The sequence below is a fragment of the Peromyscus leucopus genome, chromosome 7, assembly GCF_004664715.2.
Source record: "Peromyscus leucopus breed LL Stock chromosome 7, UCI_PerLeu_2.1, whole genome shotgun sequence".
In the NCBI taxonomy this organism is placed as follows: domain Eukaryota; kingdom Metazoa; phylum Chordata; class Mammalia; order Rodentia; family Cricetidae; genus Peromyscus; species Peromyscus leucopus.
The window spans coordinates 18,601,517-18,623,613 of record NC_051069.1 but is presented as its reverse complement, the minus strand read 5'-3'; the positions used below and the strand labels follow the sequence as shown (position 1 = coordinate 18,623,613).

The 22,097-nt window shown below is 40.7% G+C and overlaps 1 protein-coding gene across 4 annotated transcripts in view; it reads right to left on the bottom strand.

Annotated features, from left to right (window-relative positions):
* The window catches only part of Dmxl2 (Dmx like 2), a 123,945-nt gene that overhangs the window by 52,722 nt on the left and 49,126 nt on the right, over nt 1–22,097 (bottom strand). For all 4 annotated transcript variants that reach the window (XM_028864975.1, XM_028864977.1, XM_028864976.1 and 1 more), the window contains exons 11-17: nt 21,571–21,842; nt 20,021–20,717; nt 19,244–19,365; nt 11,469–11,558; nt 6,432–6,555; nt 3,000–3,119; nt 1,230–1,457 (exon numbers count right to left, since the gene is read on the bottom strand). In XM_028864975.1, the coding sequence (XP_028720808.1) occupies nt 1,230–1,457; nt 3,000–3,119; nt 6,432–6,555; nt 11,469–11,558; nt 19,244–19,365; nt 20,021–20,717; nt 21,571–21,842 (1,653 nt within the window). The remainder of the gene's footprint in view (nt 1–1,229; nt 1,458–2,999; nt 3,120–6,431; nt 6,556–11,468; nt 11,559–19,243; nt 19,366–20,020; nt 20,718–21,570; nt 21,843–22,097) is intronic.

The window sequence follows — 22,097 nt, the reverse complement described above, 5'->3', positions numbered from 1 at the left end:
ATTTGTCTAGATCTGCATCAAACACAAAAGCCCATAATAAAATTTTTCTCAAGGTAACCTTTCAACTGTGAATGCAGATATGTCTTAGGGATGGGTAAGAACACCTCATACTCAATATCATCCAACCAGAAATCACAATGAACCACCATTTCGGTTTTTCAATATCATTATTCTAGGAATTCTCCAATTAGAACTTCACAGGTGTCAAGTCATTTCAAATGCAGCCTCCAGTTCAATCCTTCAAATTACCTCATCTACCTTACTAAAGTCAGTCTACAGGCCAGTCACATTCAGCTCTAAAAATAAGATAGATGTAAACAACTAGATAGATAGACCAACCGACAGACCAACTAATAATAGACAGGTAGGTAGATGACCCATCTTTAATTTAAAAGAATTAGTTGCAGTGTGTGAGTGCAGATGCACATGTGTCATGGTGTACACGTGGAGGCCCCTGCCACTTTCTCGAAGCCAGGAGCACACTCAGGTCACTAAACAGAGAATGCCTCTACCAGCAGAGCCACCTCAATGTCCTAGAACACATATTCTAAGACGAGGTATCTTGTCTACACTTTGGAGCACTATGATGGCAAAACTTCAGAGAAGAAATGCATTCGTATGTGAATCGCTGAAGCTCATTTTGTTGGTGTATTCACTAGACGGCTCAGTAGGTAAAGGTGCTTGCCCCAAGCCTGCTGGCTCCAGAGTGATCACTGAACCTATCGGAACTAACTGCCGCACAGTGTGCTCTACCTCCACATGTACTATGTTGTGGCATCCCACCCTAAGATAAATTTACAAATGTACAGGCTTCACTTGGTGCTAATCGTGTTTTACCTTTATTATGGATGTGTGAACAAGGCTTTGAAGAAAAAGGTATTCCCAAAACCCAGGAGGCTAAGATAGGAAGAGGCCACAAGTTCAAGGCCAGCATGAGCTACATAATGAGAAAAAACAAAGAAAAGGGGGGAAATGCAGCTTCTTAGAAGTATTTCTACTTCTTAGGAGGTAATTTTCAGGCTCCTTGTCACCTTGAGAAAATATACATTTAAACTGTTTGGTTCCTTCTCACCATGACCCACTCCTCCACATAGACATGGTCAGGAGAAAGCCAGAAAATTGAATTTATCATTAAAAATTATTATTAACAAAATCATGCAATGTCACTGTAGCACACACATTAGAAGACAGCACTCTGAGCTACCACTGCCCGGTCCCAAGAACACTACCTGCTGAAGGTGTTGCTCTTATCACTTCAACAGCTTTCGGCAGATCCAGAGGCTGACTGTATACCAGTCTGGAACTCAGAATGAGTTTACTAGCAGTCTGAAGATTGGCAATTGACGAAGAGTGTGGCATGGAGCTCACAGCAGGGGAGGTTTCTGGAGAAGAGTCCACCTTCTTCTGCCCAGGCACTGAGAGCAGGCTGTCCGAGGAGATGCCTTCTGCAGCTTTGGCTATGCAAATACATTTGAGATGCATTATCACCACCATACACGAGAGAGGGTGTGTTCTTATCATCTAAGAAATGGAGCTTCTTGGAAGTACTTTCACCTCTTAGGAGACAATTTTCAGACTCCTTATGGGTTACCTTGAGAAAATATACTCTTAAACTATTTGGTTCTTTCTCACCATGACCAACTCCTTCATATGAACATGTCAGTGGGGAACCACAACATATGAGCTCTAAAACCCTAAGTTACATAGTACAGTATTGCTAAGCCTCAAATCCACTAAAGGCCCAAGGAAGGCACTAACACACAAACTCTCATGTCTAACCCCAGAGACACTGACTATATCAACCTGGGCAGATCTCAGTAATCTGTACTTTTAATAAGCAACCCAGTGGGACAGTGAGATTGTTTAGTAGGGAAAGGCACTTATTTCATGGTTGTGAACCTGGTTAGTAACCTAATTACCAGAAATAATACTTTGACAATGAAATAACAAATGTCTGAGATGACAGGCCAGTTACACTGAATCCAAGATTACACACAGCATTGTATATTGAAATGTCACACTGTAATCCACAAAAATAGCTATCAAGTGTAAAGACAAAAATATGTAAAATATCATATTATCCAGAACAGTAGAGTCAACATGATATGGCTGCTGATGCAATTCTTTATTTAACAATTATTTCTCAGAAAGCAAAGCTTAAAAACAAAAAACAAAACTCCCAATATAGACTACAGAGTGGGCTCATGGCTAGCCTCGGCTATATAATGAGATTGTGCCTCAAAACCAAAGAAACAAGAAGAAAAGTAGCCTGCGAATATAGCTCACTGATAAAGTCCTTGCCTAGTTAAAAGACATTGAGTGCCAAATGTAGCACTAGACGCCCCCCAAAAAAAATTTCATTATTTTGCTTCATAATTAATCTAAGTATGTTTAGTAAAGCATATGTGGAATAATTTATCATCCAAACTACTGTTTTTCTCAATGTTAACTTCAGGTAGGTGTTCAATTATATTTTGCCCAACAGCAACTATTTCCCATAATGCTCACTGCTGCACAGCATTATCAGGGAGCAGGGAGTCTATAAAAATGGACCACACTGATCCTACCAGCGGAGCTCACTTCAAGACCTGGCATCCACAAACAGGCAGCAAGCACTCAATAAATGTTAACTAAAAATAGCTCAGTCAACCTTGTTTTTATTTCCAGTGCATCTAATGTGCCCACAAACTGGTTTATTTGTAGAGTCAGTCAGTCAGTTTCAGAAGCTCAGCATGGTTTACAATTCTTCCAAACCTAACACTCAGGAGACTAAGGATCTTGGGCTGGTCTTTAAAACAGCTTGGGCTACATCATAAGACCCCCATATCAAAATAGTAAAATAATAATAACTAAGTAAATAAACCTGGCAGAAATTCCTACTCTCATTCACCAGTTCAATTTATAGTTCATTGCTTCATTTTAAAGAATCAACTGATCTAAATTATTTTCTATAAAATTGTCTTTATTTTACATCATCTCTGTATAACATAATTACTTACCTAAACATGCTTGTACAGATTTAAGATGAAGGTGCCACATATGGAGAATAGAGTTATTATTGCTGTCCTTCTCAATGACGACTAAAAAGAATTTTTCTGAAAACGGTGGTGGGCGATATCCTATTGTTCAAGGGGAAAAGAATAATTAATGTTTTTTCTGTAGGATTGTAAAAACATTTATTTTTTATTTTTTTTTTAAAGATTTATTTATTTATTATGTATACAGTGTTCTGTCTGCATGTATCCCTGCAGGCCAGAAGAGGGCACCAGATCTCACTACAGATGGTTGTGAGCTACCATGTGGTTGCTGGGAATTGAACTCAGGACCTCTGGAAGAGCAAGCAGTGCTCTTAACCACTGAGCCATCTCTCCAGCCCATAAAAACATTTTTAAAGATTAAAAAAAAGTACCTCTTGATATGCACAGAAGTTGGAAAGAAAGCAAAATGTGATTACTTGAATATGATTTGTCCTTTCTAAAACTCTTGTTGAGTTAATTCCCACTGTACTAAGGTATTAAGAAGGTAGAAACACTATCTGAATGTAGTATTTAGAGGTGGGGTCTTTAGCAGGCGGGAGGATTAGATAAAGACATCAGGGTGGAGCCACAGTGGTTGCATACTGTGGCTTTCTAAGAGGGGGAGAGAAGAGGTTTGCTCCCTCTCCTCCCTATGTGATATTCTGAGCTGCCCCTGGGACTCTGCTATCATCAGGCACAGTCTTTCTACCTCAGAACAAAAATCACAGCTAAAATCTCTCTTCTTTATCACTTATATAGTCTATGGTACTGGGCTATTACAGAAAATAGACTCATACAGGAAGAATTCATTTTAAGGATGATTTTTAATGCAAATTTTATGTCAAAAGCTACAGAGCTCTCAAAACTAACTGCCTCTGTCCAGTGTCCACAGAGGTCAGTGAGATGGCTCATCACACGAGCCTGGCTTCCCGAGTTCAATTCCCGGGAGCCGGGAGAAGGTGGCAGGAGAGAGCTGACTCCACAAGGCTATACTCCTTCACATGCACACCTACACACTCACATCATGCTCTCACAGATACACAATAATAAGTAAAATTTAAATTTACTAAACATAAAGGCCAACCCAAAAAGAATCCAAAGATGGGCCATCAGTCAGGCATTGAAAATTTAATGTGAAGGTCAGTGAGATGGATCGGGGTAAAGGAGCTTGCTGCCAAGCCTGAAGAGTTTAATCACCAGAACCCAGGGTGTCCTCTGACCTCCACATGCCCACCATGGCATACAGGCCCATGCTCACACATACACACAATAAATAATAAATGAAAGAAAGAAACATTGTATCCTGTTATACTGCTTTTCTTACATGAAACAACATTTTTAAAAATGTGTAAGTAATTGAGAGGGAGGTAGTGGTAAAGGCACAGAGAAACGTGGAGGAATTTCATGTGTGGGTACATTTTTCCCGTTAACAGCTGTACTCTTTCTACGTGAAAATGAGATCTACATTGAACAATACAAACTTTCCTTTAAATGAAAACTTTCAGGCAGGGGGAGGTGGCTTAGTTGGTAAGTGTTTGTCATCTGAGTATGAGTACCTGAATTGGGTCCCCATCGTGCATGTGTACACATGCACACACATGCATGTGCACACAAATATGCAAACCTACTTTGTATATGGATTCAAACAAATTAAAACACAAACAAAAATACCAGTATTTTAGGAAATAATACATAAACTACTTATTATGATTCTGAGAATTTTTATTTCTCTAGCTTGAGAATGGAAGCAAAAATATCACCTTTAGAAATGCAGGTAGGGGCTGAAGAGATGGCTCAGTGGTTACGAGCTCTGGCTGCTGTGCTGGATAGCTTTATGTCAACTTGACATAAACTGGAGTCATCAGAGAGGAGGGAGGCTCAACTGAAATAATGTCTCCATAAGATCCAGCTGTTGGAGCTGGGTGGTGGTGGCACACGCCTTTAATCCCAGCACTCAGGAGGCAGAGGCAGGTGGATCTCTGTGAGTTCAAGGCAGCCTGGTCTACAAAGCAAGTTCCAGGATAGCTAGGGCTGTTACACAGAGAAACTATGTCTCAAAAAAAGAAAAACAAACAAACAAAAAGATCCAGCTGTTGGGTATTTTCTTAATCAGTGATTGATGGGAAAGGGCCCAGCCCAGGGTGGGTGCTTCCATCCCTGGGTTGGTGGTCCTGGGTCCTATAAGAAAGCAGGCTAAGCAAGCCATGAGGGGCAAGCCAATAAGCAGCACCCCTCTGTGGCCTTTGCATCAGGTCTTGTCTCTAGGTTCCTGCTGTGCTAGGGTTCCTGTCCTGCCTTCCTCTGGTGATGAACTCTGACGTGGAAGTGTAAGCCAAACAAACCCTCTCCTCTCCAACTTACTTTTGGTCATGGTGTTCATTAAAGTAACAGAAACCCCAGCTAAGACAGCTGCTTTTCCAGAAGAACACCTACATGGCAGCTCACAACTACCCTTAACTCCAGCCCCTGGGGACCCAATGCCCTCTTCTCACCTGCAGATGCACCAGGCACACACTTGGGGCACAGACATACATACAGGCAAAACACCCATAGACATCAAAGAAAGTTGTCTTTTTTAATTTCTTTAAAAAGCTAAAAAATAAAAAATACAAAAATAAGGAAGAGGCATGGATGAGAAAAACATGCTTGTGAAGTCTCTAAGAAAACAGTTATAAAAGTGGGAGAAAAACCAGAGAAACTTTACACACAAAAGAGGAAAAACTTCAAGACGCATTCAGAAAAAAAAAAAAATTTTTTTTTTTTTTTTTGCTAATTTGACAGAGGCATAAGAAATACATCAAAGGGGAATAATTATTTGGAAACCATTTGTAAACTAAAATGGTACTCATTATAGAGAATGAATTTTAAAGAGCAGAGCATGCCTTTTTGTTTTAATACAGAATGGCTGCTATATATACAAAATCATAATTTCTAAAAGAAAGACGACGCTAAATTCTGAAGTTGAAACTAAACATTATACTGTTTGTTTTCTAAAGATCTTATAGAAAACCTATTTTCTTTCAAAAAAGGGCACTGGAAACCAAAGGTGGGTCCTCTGGAAGAGCAGCAAGTGCACTTAACCAGCCAACGTGCCATCTCCCCGCACTGACACACAAGCATCTGACAGGTGACTGCTGTATGTGCCCGAAGCCTGAGTGACCACCTTAGGGGCCCCACACATGAAGAAAGCTGGGAGAGCTCTTAGTTATTAACACACACACACACACCCCACACACACACACCCCACACACACACACCCCACACCCCCACCCCTGGCAAATGCACTTTCTTTTTCCCCTAATGAGACTTCACTGTTTATTTTAGGCAATTCTGGCAGTGAGTCAGTCCACTTCATCAGCTAAAAAACACCTACCCTTAAAAAACATACCTGGGGGGGGGGGGCGGGTAACATACCTTGTGATGGCTGAAAAAATATTTCTGTTTCCTTTTCCTTTTTCTCCATATCTTCTTTATGTGGTTTATATCCAATAATGAAGTCTTCTTGAAACACATGCAGTAGCTGTGTATTTGAGCCACACTGCAAATGAGATAAGTCAAAGTTTTTCATCTTTGAAATGCCTTATCCTCCATTCCCTACCTCCCCACAATACACACACACACACACACACACACACACACACACACACACACACACTCTAAATAGAAAAAAAAAAACAGCAGGGAATTACTAAGACTCCTTGAATATAAAAAAGTCCTTTCAAAGACAGCACAGCCAATGGCAAGCCAGAGCATCTCTGGGTCTGGGTCTCAAACGCAAGCGCTGGAGCTGGAGAGCTAGCTCAGAGCTTAAGACCAGGTGCAGTTCCCAGAACCCAGGGCACGGGGCACACAACTGGGCCTCCAGCTCCAGGGGATGGAAACTTCTGGTCTCTTAGGGCACCGACACTCACATGTACGTATCCAGAATCAGATACACACACCTACACATAATTAAAAATAGTAAGAATAAATCTTTGAAAAACACTAAAAAAAATACAAATGTAGTTAAATGACTGGAACCACTTTCAGCCCTGATAGGAGAGCTGGAGAGGGCTATGCTCACTGGACTAACAGACAACCAGCAGATTTCTTAAGTCTACCTGAGAGCTCCACCAACAAAGACTAAAACCTGAGAAAGGTTCTCAAAGTACACTGTGGACTATTTAGTGGGGATTGTGAGAAAACCTGTTTACAGTGTATGCCAATCTGCAGAACACATTTACACAGAGGTGTAGACGGTCAACAGAAGGACCTATGAAATGCACCACTAGAGATACCCTGCATGGCCATGCTTCCACACCACACAGAGAATAGAAGCAATCACAGACACCTAGAACCGCCTGGTGAACTGAAATGCAAGGAAGGCTAGATTCAAGCAAGGGCATGGAAGCGTGTTGAGACCATTGGATGACAACCTTGCAGAAAGGAGCTCTGATTAGCTTGACGCTGAATGAACAGAGAGTAATCTTAAAAATTCAGGGAAATCAGTCTCCTTACACAGAGTGAAATAATAGGACTATAATATTAGGTTAAGCCATAAAATATGTATCAAAATCAGAGCATTTTTTGGTCTCTCCAAGTATAAAAGAATACAATCTCTTTAGAACATAAGGTCGCCGGGCGTTGGTGGCGCACGCCTTTAATCCCAGCACTCGGGAGGCAGAGCCAGGCAGATCTCTGTGAGTTCAAGGCCAGCCTGGGCTACCAAGTGAGCTCCAGGAAAGGCGCAAAGCTACACAGAGAAACCCTGTCTCGAAAAACCAAAAAAAAAAAAAAAAAAAAAAAAAAAAGAACATAAGGTCATCTTCCCAAGGGAAAAGAACAAATGAAGAAGGGTAATAATGGCTTCCTGAGTACAGAACTCGAAGACCACACAAGCCAGGGCAGTGCAAGCCTGTAATCACAGCACTCCGGAGGTGGAAGCAGTGGTGAGTCCAGCCAGCTGCCTCAAAAAACAAAAGAACAAACCGGGAAGGAGAGGGGGATAGCGGGCTAAAACAGGGAGGACGGAACTGAGAGAAATATGGATAGATACGAGAAAGCGAGGGAGGGCAGGGAAAGAGGAGGGGGAGACAGAGAGATCAGAAGACATACTGGGACAAACGTAGACTGAGTTGGGAACTCTGAGATTTACATTCACTTTACCACCTGTGTTACTGAAAATCAGAAGCAGATGGGATACAATCTGGTGTAAATGTAAAGAGAACATGGGGTGAGAGTGGACCACACCGACACCCTGGGAAGAGAGCAAAGGGCCCGAGTTGGGGGTGCACTCTTCTGGACCTCTCTGGAGTAGGAACCAGAGATAGGGAGCTCAACAGAAAGCACACTAAGGCAGCTTGAGCACAGAGAATCACAACCTCCTTGGAGGCCTCACTGGTAACTCGAGTCTCACAGCCCCATTTCTGTTACCAAAAGCTGATGTGGTCATTTCGCCACATAAGCAGAAGTATCTTCATTTCCCTTAAGAATGAAAGCCCTGTGGAAAAATTATGAGTAACTCTATACTTGTCTTATTTTTCATTTTGTTTTGTTTGAAAGCTACTTCCTCAAAGTACTCTTTAAGGTTTAAATGGTTGTGCTAATTCTCTCTCAGTCCAGGAACATGACCCTGAAGGAATTTTTTAACATTTTAAGGATAAATGGACCTTATCATTTATCCTCTTCCCCCAGGTAGGCGCTAGAGAGGAAGGAAGCCTGACTACACAAAGGGCTGTGAATACAAAGTAAATGTTCATGCTGAGGCTACTTTCATCTGCATTAATGGATCTCCTTAAAATACCAGACTGAGGCCCAGCAAGTAAATGCGGTGTATTCCCTACTGAGTAAAATGGAAGCTAACATGGAAAAAGAAACCACAGCTGGAGCCTCTGCACAGCTGCACTGTATCTGCCCTTAGCATGTGGACATTGGGTTATAGTTTCCCTGACTGAATCAAACTCCTTCAAATAAGAGATAAAGACACAGGTACAAGTCAATTAGAGGCAGGAACTCCTAAATCATTAGTAATCAGTCTCTCTCTCTCTCTCTCTCTCTCTCTCTCACACACACACACACACACACACACACACACACACACACACACACACAATTTGGTACTCACTAGACACTGGAATGTTTTACCAAATGAAAATTATCCTGAAACTAAAATATATACATAGAAAACACTGTGAGGCAGAGGCAGGCAGAGCAGTGGCAGAGACATGGTCTTAATAAAGACCAGAAACTGAGCTATTACCCGCTGAGGAGTTAGTGAAAACAAGGAGATTAAGAGCTTTGAACAGGGACGCCTTTAATCCCAGCACCCGGGGAAGGAGCCATCTCCATGGGACGCGAAACCAGAGCAACCAGAACAGATCCGATCCGAACACTCTGTCTGAGGCCAACCCAGGGCCCAGCTGCCGATCCTGTGAAACCCAACAACTTGGAGGTGTTGGTGAGACTACCCTACTAAACAACCTGCTCAGCTGAGATCCATTCGGGAGAGGATTCAGAGTCCTACAGTCTGCAGTCTGAGGAAACAAAGTCAGACAAGGAGTTGACGAATGAGCAAAATGTGACCTGAGTACACAAAAGAAGGTGCCACCCAGCCACTGAACCAGATCACCAGAATCATAAGCCTACTATACACCAACTGGGAACAGGTAAGCCCCCATCTCCAGACCGGCAGATCAGGTCTCTAGCCCCTAGACCCTGTCCATCGGAGTCCCAAGGACCAGACAGCTACCTTTCCCTGCTCCCCCATAAAAAACACCAACCCCTACAAACCTAACAACCACTGAAACCATAAGCACATCCTGCACCAACTGGGAACAACTGCTCCCTGAGATAGAACCTACTAACACTGATTGGACTAAGCTGCTCCTGAAGAAACAGAGCCCAACAGCACCAATTTAACCAAGAACTCCTAGTGGACCAAGACTATCAATTAGAACAAGAGAGGCACCTTCAGACACAGACAACGCCTACACCGAGCAGAGGAAGAGATGAGTAGACGCCAGTACAAAAATACAGGCAACAACATAAAGACCTATGTGACAACATCAGAACCTAGTGATTCTACACCTGCAAGACCTGAACATACCAAGGCAGAAGCAGAAGAAATCAATCCTAAAAATGACTTTTAGAAGATGATAGAGGCCCTTAAAGAGGAAATGAAAAACTCCCTTAAAGAGGAAATAAAAAATTCCCTTAAAGAAATGGAAGAAAAAACAAACAAAAAATTGGAAGAAATCAAAGAAGGACAAGAAAAAGTAAGAAAAGTAATTAAACAGATGTCAATAAGACAAAAAGACAGCCTACAGAATGGGCAAAGACCTTCACCAACCCCACATCTGACAGAGGACTGATCTCCAAAGTATATAAAGAACTCAAGAAACTAGATATCAAAATACTGAACAATCCAATTGAAAAATGGGTTAAAGAGCTAAACAGAGAATTCTCAAAAGAAGAATCACAAATGGCTGAAAGACATTTTAAGAAATGCTCAACATCCTTGGTTATCAGAGAAATGCAAATCAAAACAACTCTGAGATACCACCTTACACCTGTCAGAATGGCTATGATCAAAAACACTAATGACAGTCTATGTTGGAGAGGATGCAGAGCAAAGGGAACACTCTTCCACTGTTGGTGGAAAAGCAAACTTGTACAACCACTGTGGAAATCAGTATGGTGGTTTCTCAGAAAATTGGGAATAGATCTACCTATCTCAAGACCCAGCCATACTACTCTTGGGCATATACCCAAGGAATGCTCAGTCATACCACAAAGATACATGCTTAACTATGTTCATAGCAGCACTATTTGTAATAGCCAGAACCTGGAAACAACCTAGATGCCCGTCAACTGAAGAACAGATTAAGAAAATGTGATACATATACACAATGGAATACTACTCAGCAGAGAAAAACAACGACAGCGTGAAATTTGCAGGCAAATGGATGGAACTAGAAAATATTATCCTGAGTGAGGTAACCCAAACCCAGAAGGACAAACATGGTATGTACTCACTCATAAGTGGATTCTAGATATAAAGCAAAGAACAATCAGACTGCAACCCATAGAACCAGGGAGGCTATATAGCAGGGGGGACCCTAGGATGACTGTGGCTTATAATAAGTTTTGGTTTTACTCAGTTACTGGGCAAGCCTCAATGAAACATTTATTTCACTATTAGGATAAGAATTTATACTGTATCAAGCTGATAATAGGAAAATAAATAAATAAATAATAGACCCCACAGATAAAAGAGAAAAAAAACATAAATGGTTTAATCATGTAAAACAAAATTTTCATATTCTCGTCCCTCAGCATGTAAGTATCAAATTACTTTATCTTGGATGGTACTGTATTAAAGCATTTGATTTAAAAAAAGAAAGAAAGAAAACACTGTGAAATGAAGAGACTCAAAGAGCACACAACTTCACCAATTTGAAAGCATGTTTTTACTTGGTCAGTTATTGCATCAAGTTCAATAATGCAGCCTGGTCGAGCAGTAGACTGTTGACTCACAATGTTAAACACTTCTCCAATCAGTTTCTGTAAACAACAAATGAAAAATGTCAGTGATAAACAAAATTACCACTCTGTCAATATGAAACAGCATCACAGACATTAAAGCCCCTCCCCCCAATAATCACTGATTGACAATGACAATATATTCAAAGAAATACATCAACTTTCCATTCTGTTTTTAGAGTAAAGAAGTTAGAAAAACTGACGATATTTACTTAAGTACTCTAACTTCAAAGCAGCTGGCTATTTCATAGGGACCTAGCCTAATGCCTGAGTGGATGGCCTCTAATTTCAGCACTGAAGATACTGAAGTAGGAGGATCAGGAGTTCAAGGGCAACCTGGGCTGCACAGTGAGTTCCAGTCAAGGGCTGAGGTATATCTCAGTGGTTTTTCGAGACAGGGTTTCTCAGTGGTGGAGTGCTTACCAGCAAACACAAGGCTCTGGGTTTCATTTTACACACACACACACACACACACACACACACACACACTATTGCTGTGGTTGATGGTTCTCAGTCTTGGCTGTACACCAACTCCTTCTCAATCCCACTCAGAGACTGATAAAATAAAAATGAAGCTGGGCGGCGGTGGCGCACGCCTTTAATCCCAGCACTCGGGAGGCAGAGGCAGGTGGATCTCTGTGAGTTCGAGGCCAGCCTGGGCTACAAAGCGAGTTCCAGGAAAGGCGCAAAGCTACACAGAGAAACCCTGTCTCGAAAAACCAAAAAAAAATAAAAAATAAAAATGAATTAATTTTTTAAAGGGAAAAATGTGTAAGGTGGCACTAAGAAAAACTGTGAATCAATTTCAGAAGATGCAGACACATGGTGATTGACAGGCTTTACAGATTCACAACACTGCATTCTACTCACTCCTATTTCTAATGAAACTGTCACAAGGACTTCAAGCTCTCCACAAACTGACAGTAAGGCCCTACCCTACTGCTGAAAATAACACAACTTGCTGTGGAAAAGTCGAGCTGCTGCCTACCTACAGCCTTCATCCCCACTGACCAGTGTTCACAGTACTGGAAGGTACACACTACCACAGGAGAAAGAAACACAAACCTAGCTTTGTTCAACAGTGGCACAAAGCTTGTGGGACCAACCAACATCTGGCTGGATTTAAAGCTCACTCCATGAGATGGAACCCATCCCCGATATTCCTCGAGTGACCAAGAACCTGAGACTTGACAGCCTAGGGATCTAGGAAAAAACACCACTGCTCTGCTAAAGGAACATAGCATAAAGTAACTCCTAAGGACCCTTCTGACTCACAGACCACTGCCTTGCTCAGCCATACAGAGAAGCAGATGGGAACAAATAGCCCCCCAGCTGGACAATGTGCAGAGTGAGACCTGGAACACTCAGGCCTAAATGGGATGTCTCCATCAAATTCCTCCCCTCATGACTCAGGGAATTCTGCAGAAGACAAGGCAGAAAGACTATATAAAGCCAGAGGGGATGGAGGACACCAAGAAAACCAGGCCTAAGCACAACAGGAACAATGCTCATATGAACTCACAGAAACTGTGGCAGCATGCTCAGGGCCTGCACAGGTCTGGGCATGATAAGGATCCAGCAATGAGACGGGAAATGGACGCAAGCCCACATCCCTAACCCAGAAGCCATCTCTAACAAATAACTGCTCACAAAGGAAACATTAGTTTTCTCCAAGTTTCACAGGGGATACAAACCACTCTCAAGGCCAGGCATGACTCATGCCCAGCAATAGATGGACAACACAAAACAAACTCAATAATACTTCTGGAAGTTCTTTATCTCAGGGATTTTTTTTAACTTTACAAGTCCCTCTGCATACATATTATGGTTTCTAGTTTTGTTTTAATGGCATTTTGTGTGAATGTGTGTATCCCTGCATCTATGTGTTTCTTACGCTTTTTCTTTGGCTCTTTCCTTCTGTTTGTTTTGACCTATCCTGATTTGTTTGTTCTTATTATGTGTTAAATGTCTGTTTGTGTACTAATAAGAGAAAGAAACATGTGGATTTGGGTGGGTGGGGAAGTAGGGAAGGTCTGGGAGTAACTGAGAGAGGGGAAAACATAGAATATATTCTATTTAAAATCTATTTTCAGTTAAAAACATTTTTAAACAGCAAAAAAAGTGGCAGCTTTTTCTAAACGTAATGAATCAAACTTTTCTTAAATGTTCAGCATGAGCAAGTTGTGCTGACACACGCCTGTAATTCCAGCAGGGGGGTAGGGGCAAAAGGAGCAGTCAGTAGTTCACGGTCAGTTTTAAATCTAACATACTTCAGTTACTTTTCACATCCCATTTTAACAGTGCAATTAGTCTCCGTGACGATCAGGTAACAGGCCCCTTACCCTCCAGGAGGCACACATCCTCATTCCTCTCTGCCATACATTATTACATGAGGAGACTTCTGTGGATGAAAACGGCTTCAAGATTGGAGATGGGGAGATCGATCACCCTAGATCACTCCTGCAGGCCACCGCAGTCTCTAGGTCTTACTGAGGGAGCTAGGGGAGGCAGACTTGGAGAAGGAGATGGAACAAGAGGAGACAACTCAGACTGCCAGACTTCCAAGATGGAGAGAAGAGGTCAGAAGCCAAGAAATGCAGATGACCTCTAAAAGCTCATGGAGGTGAGGAAAGGGATTCTATTTGGAGTTTCCAGAGGAAAAGCGGCCATCCAACACTTCTGTCTCCTCAGTTCTAAAGTGTGAATGACAGTGTTACCTTCCTATTGGGCTTGTTGGAATGATTAAATGAGTAACTGTGCGTGAAACATGCAGAACCGGTGCTGACACACAGTGACCATTGGATGAGATCTTGCTGTCACTCATTTTGAAGCTTGCACTCCGATCCGCCTTGTACACCATTCTTCAGGCTCTGTCTTACGTTCGTAGAAGAATAGACAGCTCAATAAATTCAAGGAGCTGCCTACATGAAGGCCAACTTAGCTTCAAATCCCGTGATGGCCTTTTCTTGACAGTCATTACATGCTAAATATACCTATTTATAAGCCTCACAGACATACCTTGAGGGTTGAAACTATTTCTATTCTTTCTTTCTTTTTTTTTTTTTTTTTTTTTTTTTGGTTTTTTGAGACAGGGTTTCTCTGTGTAGTTTTGGTGCCAGTGCTGGGATTAAAGGCGTGCGCCACCCCCACCCCTCCCACCCCCGGCTTCTATTCATTTTAATACTCTTAGCATCTGGCACAATATGCACATCTATTCTTTCATTGTGACCTAACTTATGCATAGTGGGTCACTGATAAAAATTAAATATTGATAGATTAATAAATCGATGAATTAATGAGTGAGAAAAATCACATGTTACATAGTTCCTACTCTAAAAGCTTTTGGTAACACAAGTATGTACTAAACCACTCTATTTCCAACCCCGGACACCTCTCTTTTTCAATCATAGTCATCCCTAAGTGCTCCTACGTACTTGATAAATGAATAAATCTAGCATCATTGTCAAAGACATTCAAAAGTTTATATTTTAGGTACTAAAATAACTGATATTCAGATAAAATTATAACTTAATATTAAAATTTTTAATATCTTAAAATGTCTTTATAAACAGTTGGCTGAACAGAAATCTTTTCTTGATAATTATGGGTACACATGTGGACATTTACCAATGCCTGCACCAATCTAGTAACGTCCAGTAATATCTTTATAATAGTTAATTCCAAATATCCACCACTATATAATACAGAACACTGCTATTTGAGGAGTGGGGATTATGACAGGGTCTCTCTTCATAGCCCTGGCTCCCCTGGAACTCACTGTATACACCATGCTGACCTTAAACTCACAAAGATCTATCTACCTCTGCCTCCCAAGTGCTGGGATGAACAGTGCACCACCACATTCCCCTTGCTAATTTATTTCTAATTATCTATAAAACAATGATCTAAGCCACACTTAGAAACCTAAAATTGCAGTCATCTCACACTCATTATGTCCCTCAATTGAATCATGAATACCTTCCAAGAATCTTGCCACACCAGAATCTTGACCACATTAGAAGCCTCAGCATCGTCTCTGTGTCCACATTTAACCAACTACTGAGCCTGTTCTCTCCTGGTTCCTAACAAATTACACCTCTAGCTCTAGTCTGTTTAACCAGGGTTAGTTGACCCTATTTCCAGTGTACACTAACTATAAATCATCACACATTAACCACTTCACTTCCCTGCCCAACATTTTTCAGTGCCCCTAGATCTACCTCTCCATCTACAGAAAAATATTCGGATCTTTTCAGTGTCTGTTATGGTGGGATGTGGGGGAATGGTAAGCTGGCCTTTACTCAGCATTGGTTAAAGGTCCAATTCTGAGGAATAAGAAAGCACATGCCAACTTCTTGTTACTGACTCAGGATTAGTAGAGGAAGTAGTATGGGGAACTTACAAAAAAAGAAAAGAAGGAAAAGCAGAAAATGACAGAAATTTTACAGAATATGTTACACTAGTTCAGACAGAAATAAATGCAAATCTCTGCACTCTATGTGTTTTAGAAAAGCAAACCCCAGAATCCTTGTATCCTACAGCCCTGAAACTCAAGTGCCTCAGGAGACTAAAGACTCAAAGGAGTTGAGCAGTTCCTGGCATGCAATAAATGGAACTGCTGAGGGGAGGCAGAGACAAAAATCAGCAGCAGAAGGCAGTCTACCCCAAGCCACCAGGACCTAGGACAAGCAAGGAAGGATCCTCCCAAGAGCCTGAGAAGGCTTGCTGATCTTTGACACCTTGACTTCAAATTAAATATATATGCACTAAAAACAAACAAACAACAGACTTTTTAATTACATGAGGTAAAACTTAAAAATAGAAAGGAAAAATACACAAACTCACGATTACAGTTAAAAGACTTTAACATCCTTTCATCAAATACAGTATTTGATGGAAGGGTTTGTAACACAGCTCAACTCCAGGCATCCTACAATGCCAACCTTCTCTGAATATCATCCAAGATCAAATGTAAAACAATTAAACTGATAGGACTAGCTGGGCAGCATTTGGGAGGCAGAGGCAGGCAGAGGTCTGTGAGTTTGAGGCCAGCCTTGTCTACAGAGCGAGTTCCTGGATAGCCAAGACTACACAGAGAAACCCTGTCCTGAAAAACTAAAAGGAAAAAGAAAAGGGAAACTGATGGGCAGCTAGAGACATTGCCCCATGTGCACAAGTGTTGCTGCAGAAACCCAGGAGCCGGACTTTGAATCCCAAACCTGTGTAAAAAGCTGGGTGTGGCAGCAGTACATGGGTAATGGGAGGACAGAAGCAGAAGAACTGCTGGAGCTTGTCAGCCAGCACAGCAGTGGAAGACCCTACCTCAAAGCAACAGGTAGACAGTGAGACCGGAGACCACCTGATACCCTCCTCTGGCCTCTGCACACAAGTGTGCTCACACACACATTTGGCCTGAGGGGAAAGAAGGCTCAAGGTTTACAAAACAGCTATCCTCAATTATCTGTGGTACTCCCTGTTCCGAGAACGTGAGAATGACTAAGTAGAACTATGACTAGCAAAGACAATTTGTGGGAAACATATTGAATTTCAACTTAATAGCAACATTAATTCAAAGACAGCATGACCTGTATCAGAGTCAATTCCCTCACAACAAATGACAGCAAAATAAATTGGACTAAAACAAATCAAATTGCTCGTTATAGTAGTTGACCTTTAATGTACTATCCAATTCCAGCTACAATTCTATGATGCTAATTTGGTAGACTTTTTCTCATCCAAGTAATAATCACATCTGACTCTACTTAGCATCCACTGTAAGTGGATTTAGGGCGGTATAGCACAGCTGCTAAGACTTTCTCGACAACAAATACCCAAAATTATTTTCTCACTATCTCTGGAGCAAATTTTATGTGTGTATTTATATATCCACATTAATTCACACTCAGGGGGAAAAAAAGTATCATCTTTCCAAATCTTAACGTATTTGTCCAGAACAAAGCAAAACAGTCTTCAATAGAAGTTTCCATCCATATCCACCCTAATTGACCTCTCTGCTGGAATAAAACACTTCTAGTGCCGTACTTCTAGCAATCAATTGCAGAGCCCCTTAAATAAATACCTCCTCTTCTGTCTTAAACTCTTAATCTTTTGTTAATACTTTCTCTTTTGTTTTTTTGAGACAGAGTCTCTTGTAGCTCAGGTTGCCCCAGAACTCTCTATGTAACCAAGGATCACCTGGTCTTCCTGACCCGCTGCCTCCACTGCCCAAGTACTGGAATTACAAGCATGTGCCACCACACCTAGCTATTAATAATTTCCTTTTCAATTTAATTAAAATTTTCTTAAAGGCAAACATTATAACTATTCTGCATCCTCTATACATCAAGAGGTACATAGACACTCAAAAACAGCATTTGGTGTCCAAAACTTTACTTACTACTTATTTATTTATTTATTTATTTATTTATTTATTTATTTATCTATTTATTTGGGAGGCGGTTCCAGAAGCATGCTACAGTGCACATGTGGGGATCAGAGGACAATTTGAAGGGAGTAAGTTCTCTCCTTCCACTTTGCTTTTGAGGAAAGGTCTCTATTTTTTCTGTTGTGCTTGTGCAAGCAAGCTTCTAGCTGATTCTCCTGTCTGTCTCATATCTCACCATAGAAATGCTAGGATTCCAGAGTTGAGTCTCCACATATGGCTTTTCATGAAATCTGGGGACCTAACTCAGGCTGTCAGGCTTACAGGGCTAGCTAGTACTTTGACTCACTGAGATATCTCCTCAGTCCAGTATTTGGTATTCAGCACTGGAAACATTTTAGAACAGGTATTTTATAAAGAGATATGTCTTTATCAGTAAATGGAAAATTCAATGTTCAAATCAAAATATTGAGTAAAATATATGACTTCTAGTCTCCTGTATAACTACTAGAAGGAGGCACTGCCACCATTGAGAGATAATATATTCTAACCACAGAATATTTTTAAGTAAGTCAGGCTTGGAAATATTCAAATTTCCTGCTATAAACAGTTAGGTAAAGGTGTCTTAAAATCTTCTTCGAGCAAAGCAAGATTTAGATACTTAGACTAGGGCTGGGGAGACGGCTCAACAGTTAAGAGCATTCACTACTCTTCCAGAGGACCCAAATTTGGTTCCCAGGAACCAAACTGGATGGCTCACAACTCTCTGTAACTTCAGCTCCAGGGAATCTGACACCCTCTGTGGCATCTGCACACACATGGCATATGCACACTCAAACACACAAATACCTATAAATACACATTTTTTAAAAACTTTGTTCTTAAGAATCTTTTTTGACGAGATATTTGTTTTTTTGTATGTTAAATGTATTGAGGTGCAGCATATTAATTTGTATACCTTAGAACATAAAGAAAAAGACGTGTGTGTGTGTGTGTGTGTGTGTGTGTGTGTGTCTGTCTGTCTGTCCGTCTGTGTTTGTCTGTCATTACACAGACAAAAACATATTCTCATCTCCCAAACACTAACTGATAAACAATGGTTTATGGTTTTTGTCTAGTTTATTTGTTTGTATTTAGAGACAGGGTTTCTCTGTGTAACAGTCCTGGCTGTCCTGAAACTCACTCTGTAGACCTTGAACTCAGAGATCCGCCTGCCTCTGCTTCCTGAGTGCTGGGATTAAAGGTGAGTACCACAAACACTGGCCTTAGACAAAGTACAAAGAGAATTTCCTATTAGCTCAGAAAAAGATGTGGAAATTCTTACGGAGGCTTCTGGGTCTGAGAGCTCATCTAGTAACTTCCTGGCGTCTACGACAGCTTGGTAGAGCCTCAGGTGTCTGCCGTCCGAGGCGACAAAGCAGGCGCTTGCGGAATTGCAGTAAGTGCCTGAGAAGAGAGGCGGTCTTCGGTTACAGCGCGCCATGGATTTTATCAATGACGAAAGTATGAGAAACAAACAATTACACCTTCCTAGGTCTAACCATCATCTAGAATCATAATTAAATGGATATAATTTATGGCTTATAAGCTTATTAACAAAAATTCAGTAGAAAAAATATGAAAACAAAACTTTAAAATTCTAAAGCTAAGCCTTACCAACTTTCTGACAACCTATTAAAAAATATCTCAGGGCCAGAGAGCTGGCTCAGCAGTTAGGAGCACACGCTGCTCTCCCAGAGGACTGGGTTTGATTCCAGCACCCCCAGGGTGGCTCACAACTGTCCATACCTCCCTCTTCTGGCTTCTCATGGCACCAAGCAGGCACACGGTGCACATACATACATGGAGGCAAAACACTTGGAACACATAAAATAAATACAATTACTTTAAAAAAAAAAAACACCTAACTATGACAAATATAAATCATTTTGTGAACCAGGCATGGTGGTCATATCAGAACATGGGAGGCAGCAGGATCTCAATGTCTGAGGCCAACATGGTCTGTATAACATGTTGCAAACTATATTTCAAAAGAAAAATAAAGAAGAAAAAAAGATGTTGTTCATAACAAATAATAATTTAAATTTTGTTTTACACTTACCAAGACAATAACTAGGAATAAGAGTTGGAAGCCATGCCACATTAGAGAAGGCTGAGGTATGTAAAGAGTTAATTCGAGCCAATTCTGACACTCCTCCAGTGTATGACAAAGGTCCTATGGGGTCTACACGCCACAGAATAAGTTCACTGTAGATTGCGTTTGGGTCGTGAAATGTACGAGTTGCTGCATTTCTAAGAGGCTGTTTCGATGGCTCTTTTGTGTGTTTTACAGGATCTATCAATCTATTTAATTTACTGTCCGAGTCCCACTGACAGTCTGATTCAGGAGTCAACAGAGCATTATGATGGGAGGATGTCAGCAAGAGTGGTAAAACCGAATGGCACGCCAAGTCATTGAGGTGGAATCTGTGACCGCAGTATCTGAATTTGTGGGATACAGTCAGAACAGTAGTAAAGGCTGACTTGTCAGCAAAAGTGACTGCCCACTGATTCAAAGACCCATCTATGTGTTTAGAGACCATCATTACTGTGGGTGCTAAAATGTTCATGTCTGTACTGTGTGATCTGGAGTGTGGCTGTGACCCATGAGAAGAATCTACAGACATCGGCTCTTGGTGTAATGGGGTATGGTATGAATCTTTTGTACCATTTACACAGGCATACATCATGATGTTTTTACTAAGAGAGTTTGCATCCCCAGAGGGAAATGCAACAGGAATCCGAGAAGAAAAAGAAACCTGAAAAACACAAATATAGGATTCATTATAAGGAATTTGCGTTCTCTCAAAAATACTTTTCCAAACACACTTCTATTTTCCAAATGCCAAATCCTAGCTTCCTAGCAAAAGAATCATGTTTAACTTCTATATAGTTTAATTCCTTTCTTCTACTTATGTATTAAATCACTATTCACAGCCCAATATAAAATGAAAAACAAAGTTTCAAATAGATTGCTTATAGCTTTTTTTGGGGGGCGGGGGAGCTGAGGATCGAACCCAGGGCTTTGCACTTGCTAGGCAAGCGCTCTACCACTGAACTAAATCCCCAACGCATGTATAGCTTTTATATCAAAATAACCACATCATGTATTTATATTATAATAAAGCTACAAAAGATAACACATAAAAGCAGCTTGATTTGACTTAAAAACTAAAGATGAGCACAGGCCTTCAATGCCAGCACTCCAGAGGCAGAGGAAGGAGGATCAGGAACTGAAGGTCATCCTCAGCTATACAGCTAGTTGAAGACCAGCCTGGCTACATGAAACCCTATCTCTTAAAAAGAAAAGAAAGAAAAAGACCTGAAACCTCCTATTTTCAAAGTAATTTCCTTAGTTGTACTAAAAATATTACAATTCTCAGAAAGCATGAGTAGTAATTCAAATACTCAACAAGTTTCAAAAATAATCATTTTCTTTGAATTAACTAAATGTATAAAATGCATAGTGCTGATCCTCTTTGAAAACAAGAATATGTATCCTCTCACTTGTTTATCAAAACTAAATTTTTAGTAATTCTGAAAAATCTGTAAAGTCTATATAGTATCTTGTTATTTTAAAAATACAATAATATTTTCTTCGAGGAAATATACCTGGACTTGTCTAAATATTCCAGGGTTATATTCATCCAGATACTTGACATGCCACACCAGAAAGGTCCCATCTACAGGGTGTATCGTGAACAGCATGTCAGGGTTCTTATTCCACTCTGTCAGCAGCGTTTCAATCTTGCGATCGAGCAGCACTGTGGGCAGTGGCACTGGGATGCTAGGTCCTGGATGGCATCTAGGACTTCCCTCTCTTTCTCCATCTTCATGTTCTGATGATCCTGTGCCTGCCTCCGATTCTCTATCCAGAGATAATTCTAAATCAAAAATAGATCTGTCAGAACACATACTAAATAATACTATAAAAATTCATTAGAAACTATAAAATTATAAGCTACCTTTCCAATTTGTGGTCAGAAAAATATTTTGTCTGAATTGAAATTACTATATTTATTATCTTTAGATAAATAAAATTTCATCACATTGTTAAAATTACCAAAACATATTTCCCATAAAATAGTATGGCTTCTAAAGTACTACATTAATAAAAGAAATATATATATACACACACA